General features: G+C 33.2%; 1 protein-coding gene across 2 annotated transcripts in view; it reads right to left on the bottom strand.

The window, feature by feature from the left end:
* The window catches only part of RAD18 (RAD18, E3 ubiquitin protein ligase), a 98724-nt gene that overhangs the window by 39333 nt on the left and 51569 nt on the right, over nt 1-7822 (bottom strand). For both annotated transcript variants that reach the window (XM_025050749.1, XM_006917575.3), the window contains exon 10: nt 2298-2432. In XM_025050749.1, the coding sequence (XP_024906517.1) occupies nt 2298-2432 (135 nt within the window). The remainder of the gene's footprint in view (nt 1-2297; nt 2433-7822) is intronic.

The raw sequence follows: 7822 nt of genomic DNA on the forward strand, positions 1-7822 counted from the left end.
ATAATATCACCTAAAAGAATAAAATACTTTGGAATAAATCTAACGAAGGCGGTAAAAGACTTGTATGCTGAAGAATGCAAAACTTGTTGAAAGAAATTAAAGAAGACACACATAAATGAAAGACATCCTGTGTTCATGATTGGAAGACAATATTGTTAAGATGTAAAAACTAATTAAAACAATGTATAGATTCAATGCAATCCCAAAGGCACTTTTTGTAGAAGAAAAATCCATCCTAAAATTTGCATGGAATCACCTGAAACAAATATAAATTAATGCTGAAGGTCAACTCTAATGGAAAAATAAAAATTTTAAAAATATATTCACATGGTATCTTAAGGGAGCCTAAGAGCCAGAACAATGCTGAAAAGAAAGAATAAAGTTGAAGGACTTCCACTTCCCAACTTCGAAATTTATTACAAAGCTACAATAATTAAAACAGTATAGTACTGGCATAAGGACAGACATATAGACCACCAGAATAGAACAGAATACAGAAATAAACCCTCATATATACAATTAATTGATTTTCAACAAGGATGTCAAGAGCATTCAGTGGGGGAAAGCACAGTCTCATTAACAAATAGTGCTCAGAAGACTGAATTATCTACATACAAAAGAATGAAGTTGGACCCTTCCCTTGCACCATATATATAAAATAACCTGAAATGGACTAGAGACCTAAATGTAAGAGCTAAAACTATAAAACGCTTAGTAAAAAGCAAAGAAAAATCTTCATGACACTGATTTGACAACTTCATTTATCTAATACCAAAAGAGCAGCAAATAAAAGAAAAAAATTGATAAACTGGATTTCATCAAAATTAAGCACCTATGTGCATCACAAGACACTATCAAGAAAGCAAAAAAAACTACCCAGAAAATGTTTACAAACATTTGCAAATCATATATATATGACATTAATATCCAGAACATATAAAGAACTCCTAAAACTAAAGAACAAAAAAATCCAAACCACCCAACTTAAAAAATGGATAAAGGACTTTAACAGACAATTCTCCAAAGAAGACAAAAGACTAATAAACATATGAAAAAGTGCTCAACATCACCAGGCTCTAGGAAAATGCAAATCAAAACCAATGAGATACCACTTTATACCTACCACAATGGCTAAAGAAAAAAACAAGTGTTAAAAACAAAAAAAAGCAAGGATATAGAGAATATGGAATTCTCAAGCATTGCTGGTGGGAATGTAAAATGGTATAGCTACTGTAGAAAATAGCTTGGTGGTTTTTCAAAAGGTAAACAGAATTACCAAATGAACCAGAAATTCCACTCCCAGGTATATATACAAAAGAATGGAAAGCAGAGAATTGAACAGATATTTGAAAACCAATGTTTACAGAAGCACTGTTCACAATAGCCCAAAGATGAAAATAATCCATTATAGATGAATGAATGGATAAACAAAATGTGGTATATACATACAATGGAATATTATTCAGCCATAAATAGTAATAAAATTTTGATACGTACTACAAATTGAGGACCTTGAAAATAATGTGCTTAATGAAATAAGCTAACACAGAGGACAAATATATGATTCCACCTATATGAGGTACCTAGAATAAGCATATTCACAGCTACAGAAAGTAGAATAGAGATTACTAGTGGCTAGGGGTGAGGGGAAAAGAGAGTTATTTAATTGATACAGAGTTTTCATTGGAGATGATGAAAAAGTTTTGGGTGGTGATGGTTACACAACATTATACAACCTTGTGAATGTATTTAATGCCACTGAACTATACATTTATGAAAAGTTAAAATAATATGGTATATTTTACCATAGTAAAGAAAAAAAATAATAACAGGATTTCCTTGAGCACTTTCCTCCATTATGATTCTGTTTTGTTACTGGCCCAAAGCCCTGGCAATAAAAATATAATCTCAACTTTTAAAATGGGTCAAAATTAAGGAATGTGCCATGTATTGGCATACCAAGTATATTAGCTTTAGATTTTTATAGCAGAACATTCCATCCAAAATAAATACCTATAAGAAAAATAATTTATTCTCTTTGTAGGATAGCTAAAGATCTGCAACAGTAAATCCTACACCTAGAAAACAACCTCAAGCTTAAACAACTAAGAAACTTCTGATTTATCATTAACTGAAAGGAAGACAGGTTTTATAAACTGTCTGCAGGACATTCTCCCAATCCTTTTTCCCATTTCAAATATCTAATAAGTCCAAAGTAAATACCTTTGGTTTAATTTTCTTTGTGTATTAAAAATAGAGAAATTCAATATTATTTGTTTTTAATTAAAGTCTCTTACCCATGCATATGGATAATAGTTTTTCTGTAGATTCATCTTTCTTTGTTACTTTTTTTTTTGACATTCCAACAGTTTTCTTGTATCCTTTTTTGGCCTGATCCACCAGAAGCTGAAATTCATTCTGATGTTTTTTACCTGAAATTCAGAAGATCTTCTCAGTAAAGCAAGGACTACAGAAGTTATATATGTATAATGGACAAACAGTATACAAGCTTGCTCAAGAATAGTACCCTTGGGAATCACTTGCAATAAGTTCAAATACTGGTAAGCACAAGAACACAAGGGGCTGGAAGATTGTGGAAGCCTTTCCTTTTTATCATCTCCCTTCTTCAGATACAAACATGGAAACATGGCATTCTTAATTTGCTGCTGCAGGTTTCTTCCCAAAACCCATTCTCTTGAAAGGCTTTTGAGCCTGAAAAATATGGCTTTCTTAAATATATCCAAAAGACACAAAAGAGTACTAAGATGAAGAATATTAATTAAATATATAAAAGCAGACGCCTCTGGGAAAGTTTGGTTATAAAAACAAAGGATATGTTTCAATCCCCCTTTTTCTTTCATATTTCTCGCCTGTTTCCTATCAGAATCTCTTTAATATTTGAAGATCTTACCTCTACCACCAAACTACCTCATCTGAGGATGCTACAATCACATCAATCTGAATTTACTACTACTTTCGCACCTCTGAAAATAATTTATGCCTGGCCTCTAGGTCACCATTAGTAATGTATATGAATTTACTTCATAAAGAGTAGCTAGTCATCGTTAGAGCATGACTTGAGGACATCTATTTGTGACTCTGAACCATAGTTCAAATAGCTGAGGTTGCACTTTACTGAAGCCATGGTTCAAAATGATGTTACAAATCCTATAGAAAAATATATTTTAGAAAGAAATCATACTGCACATGGTTAAAACAAAGTTTTGAGGCTGTTTTCAAATAGTGCTTCAAGTGAAAACTATGCATTTTCTAGGGTGACCTTTTCAGGATTCCAGCCATTCACTGCCTTTGAGCTATGCTATGGCTCTATAAATTGTAGGTAACTTGGCAATAGAAAATATTTCCCATTTAGATATGCAAAATCTTGGCTGGTGAACTTCAATTGATTTCCCTCCCCCACTGTGGAAGAAGCCAATTTTGCCTCCATTTGCACATTCATTTCAATGTTCCTGATCAATAAATGTGACTGTTCTCTGGACATTAGGGAGACTTCTGCAAATTTCAAAATATTCATGTGTGTGGTATGTGTATGAAAACTCTCAGTGAAACTAATATGTTGGGTTGTAAAATGTCTGGTAAATTTTAAATAACAGACTGGTTAAAATTTCAGCAGAAGAAATATTAGCTGGCCATAAAGATTACTGGAAAAAAGTCAGTTCTTTAGAAACAGTTGAGATCCTATCTAAGATACAAGCTAGGTGATTTCTTTCAAGTCCTATTTAACTCCATGAATTTTAGGATAAGTACTTTGTACTTCTTAAGTTCCCCAGAATCAATGAGCTAACGCCATCACAGTTTCTGTTGGGTAAGGGTAACATAGCACTACAAGATCTCCGTAATTTAGTTAGACCTGGTCTAGGTCGCTTTCCTAGTGAAGCCACTCCACTGTGTACCTATGGATTGTGGATTTAAGAATTACACAAGAAACTTGCTTAAAGTAATCTCATTAACAGTTAAGGAGGTTTAATGACTTTATCTTCTGAAGTAATAAAATCCCAGTTTTAAGAGATTTTCTTTTTTAAATCTAATTACTCCTGCTCCTGGGCTGGAAACCAAAAAGTAAATGGCAGCCACTGCTTTGACTTTGGCCCAAGAAGTCCAATAACCTCTGCTCAAAAAAAGAGAACAATTACATAAGATATGTAAATGTCAAATCACTGGGCTATACATCTGAAACTAATATAACATTATATGTCAACTATACTTTACTAAAAAAAAAAGGAAAAAATAACAATGTCAAGAGATTATGACTAATAAACCTGTTCCCACTCATCTCTTCACCTCACTTTAGGAGTTCTGCCATTTGGCAAGGAATACTTTAGAGTTTAAAATCTCAGTTCTACTGGTTAAAAGTTTTAAGTGGCTCAGATAGTTTTGGGAGCTGATGAATAAGCCCACATTCAACCAACTTATATTCTTCAAGATTTTTAATATTTGAATCATACCATCCTTTCTGCCACTCTAAGTTGAAATATCATAATCTTTCTAGTACCAAGGTAAGCCCTTCACTCTCTGACCACTTTAACTACTCTTTTTTGACTAGCTTTTACAGCCAGAGAATCTGTGGGTCTGCCCATGAAGGCACGGGTACATAAGACCAAAACCAGGCTCTCCCACGAGTGGTACAGACTCAACTCCCTCTACAGTGATGCCACTGATACTTTTTCATTCACCACTGTGAACAAACTTGACAGCTTCCAAATACTTAACTTTTCTGATGAGATCACTGGTGATATTAAGGAATGCTATTTTTTAGTATTATAATATATAAATGAAATATGCAAACACTTGGAACTCAATGAACCAATATTTTCTAAATAACCGACAAATAATGTTAAGGTTCATTCGAAGGACATGACAGAGCAGTGGATTTTAACGTAACAAAGTACAAAAACTTCATTAATATGATCTCAAGTTCCACTGTAACTAATCTTTCTAAAATAACACTGTTATATTACAGTGTCCTTTCAAAGAATACGCGCAGGTATCTAAAAAAATCTATTGAAACACTTTTCAATTCTCTATCTCACAGGCTAGATATTTTTCATATACTTTAAGCAAAACAACACATGGAAGTTTAAAAGCAGAAGCTGGTATGAGAATCAAGATGTCTTATTAAGCAAAACATGAAAGAGATCTGCAAAACAAAAGAATGCCACTCCTCACAAATTTTTTAAAATCAGGCTTATTGAGAAATAATTTACACACAAAAAATTCATCAATTTTAAGTGAACTATTTGATTTTTTTTTTTAATGTATAGTCGTGTAACTACCAATACAATCTTGAAATAGAAGATTTAAATCGGCCAATAGTTCCTTTATGAACCTTTGTAGTCAGCCCCTCACCCTTTTTTTCCCACCCACAGCCCCTGGCAGTACCAATCTGCTTTCTGTTACCATATTTTTGCCTTTTCTAGAACTTCATATACATAGAATCACACAGTATGCTACTTTTTTAGTTTGGCTTTCTCTTAACATAATGTTTCTGAGATTCACCCATGTTACATATGTCAGGAGTTAATTCTTTTTTATTGCTAAGCACTATTTCATTGTATATGGATGGATGGATCACAATGTATTTATGAATATTTAGGCTGTTTTCAGTTTAGGATAATATGAATAAGCTGCTATAAACATTTGCCTATAACACTCCTTAAACTGTTCATTTACAACTGGTGGATTTTATTTTTGTAAATTATGTCTCGAAACTGATTTAAAAGATCTGTGTAGATATATGCCTTCATTTCTCTTGGGTAAATAGCTAGGAGTACAATGGATGGTAAGTCTATGATTGACTTTATAACAAATTGCTAAACCGTTTACTTAAGTGAATGCATCATTTGGCATTTTCACCCGCAATGTATGAGTTCCATTTGTCCTACACCCTAGCCTGCACTTGGACCTGCCCTTTTTTATTTTCTTCCATGAAAATAAGTGTATACTATTGTTTCATTGTCATTTTCATTTATATTGTCCTAAAGACTAATGAGGAATAAGACTAACTGTATCTTTTAATGTGGTTATTTGGTGTCTAAATAACTTCTTTGCTGAAGAATGTTTAAATCTTTTGCCTTTTTAAAAAATATGACATATTATTGAATTGTAAGAGTTCTTTATATAACATAGGTGCTTGTACTTGGACAAATATAAATTTTACAGTATTTTCTTGTAATCTGTGGCTTGCATTTTCATTTTCATATTTGTCTTCTGAAGAAAAATCATTTTTTCTTTTAATGAAGTAATTTATGATTTTCTTTCACCTTTTTCTTTTATGATTCATACCATATATAAAATTTCATGGAAACTTTGGCCTCATAAAATGAGATAGAAAGTATTCCATTTCAATTTTCTAGAAGAATTTGTGTAGAACTGGTATTTTTCTTTCCTTATATGTTTCATTGAATTCACCAGTGAAGCCATTTAGATATGGAGTTTTCTTCCTGGGAATGCAAATTTAATTTATTTAATAGATACAGGGCTATTCAGCTTACCTATTTCTTCTCGAGTAAGGTTTCATAATTTGTGTCTTTTAAGAAATTCATCCATTTCGTGTATGTTCTCAAATTTACTGGCATAAAATTATTCATAATATTCCCTTATTATTCTTTTGTGTATGTGTGTTGTTGATTTTATTCAATTTATTGGGGTGACACTGGTTAAAAAAATTACATGTTTCAAAGGTACAATTCAATACGTCATATGCATATTGCACTGTGTGTTCCCCATCCAAAGTTAAATTTCCTTTCACCATATAATTGGCCCCTTTTAACCTTATCTACCTCCCCCCCTACTTTCCTTCTAGTAACCCATGCCCATGTCCATGAGTCTGTTTGTCTCGTTTGTGTGTTGCTTTGTTTTATATCCCACGCATGAGTGAAATCACATGGTTCTCAACTTTTTCTGACTTATTTCATTTAGCATAATCTCAAGATCCATCCATGTTGTCCCAAATGGCAGTATTTCATCTTTTCTCATGGCTGAGTAATATGCCATTGTATATGTGTACCACATTTTTAACCAGTCATCGAAGGGCACTTCAATTGTTTCCCTGTCTTGGCCACCATGAATAATGATGCTGCAATGAACACTGGGGTGCATATATCTTTATGGATACATGTTTTCAAATTTTTGAGGTAGATACCCAGAACAGGGATTGCTGGGTCATATGGTAATTCTATTCTTAATTTTTTGAGGAACCTCCATACTATTTTACATAGTAGCTCTATCAATTTACATTCCCACCAGCAGTGTATGAGGGTTCCATTATCCCTACAACCTCTCCAACAGTTATTATTTGTCCTGTTGATGATAGTCATTCTAACAGATGTGAGGTGGTATCTCATTGTGGTTTTGATTTGCATTTCCCTAATGGCTAGTGAAATTGAGCATCTTTTCATATGTCTGTTGGCCATTTGTGTATGTCTTCTTGGGAGAAATGTCAGTTCAGGCCTCTGCCACATTTTAATTAGAGTGTGCGTGTGTGTGTGTGTGTGTGTGTGTGTGTGTGTGTGTGTGTGTGTGTAGTTGAGTTGTATGAGTTCTTTGTATATTGTGGATATTAGCCCCTTTTTGGAGGCATTACTTGGAAATATCTTCTCCCATTCAACTGGTTACCTCTTTGTTTTGCTGATGGTTTCTTTTCTGTACAGAAGCTTTTTGGTTTGAAATAGTTCCATTCATATGTTTATGCTTTTAATATCAGTAGGATACTTAGTTAAGTTCCCGTCTTTTATTTCTGATATTGGTAGTTTGTATTTTCTTTTTTGGCCTGATCAGGCTTGCTAGAGGCTTATCAATTTTA

Source organism: Pteropus alecto, unplaced genomic scaffold, assembly GCF_000325575.1.
Source record: "Pteropus alecto unplaced genomic scaffold, ASM32557v1 scaffold75, whole genome shotgun sequence".
In the NCBI taxonomy this organism is placed as follows: Eukaryota; Metazoa; Chordata; class Mammalia; order Chiroptera; family Pteropodidae; genus Pteropus; species Pteropus alecto.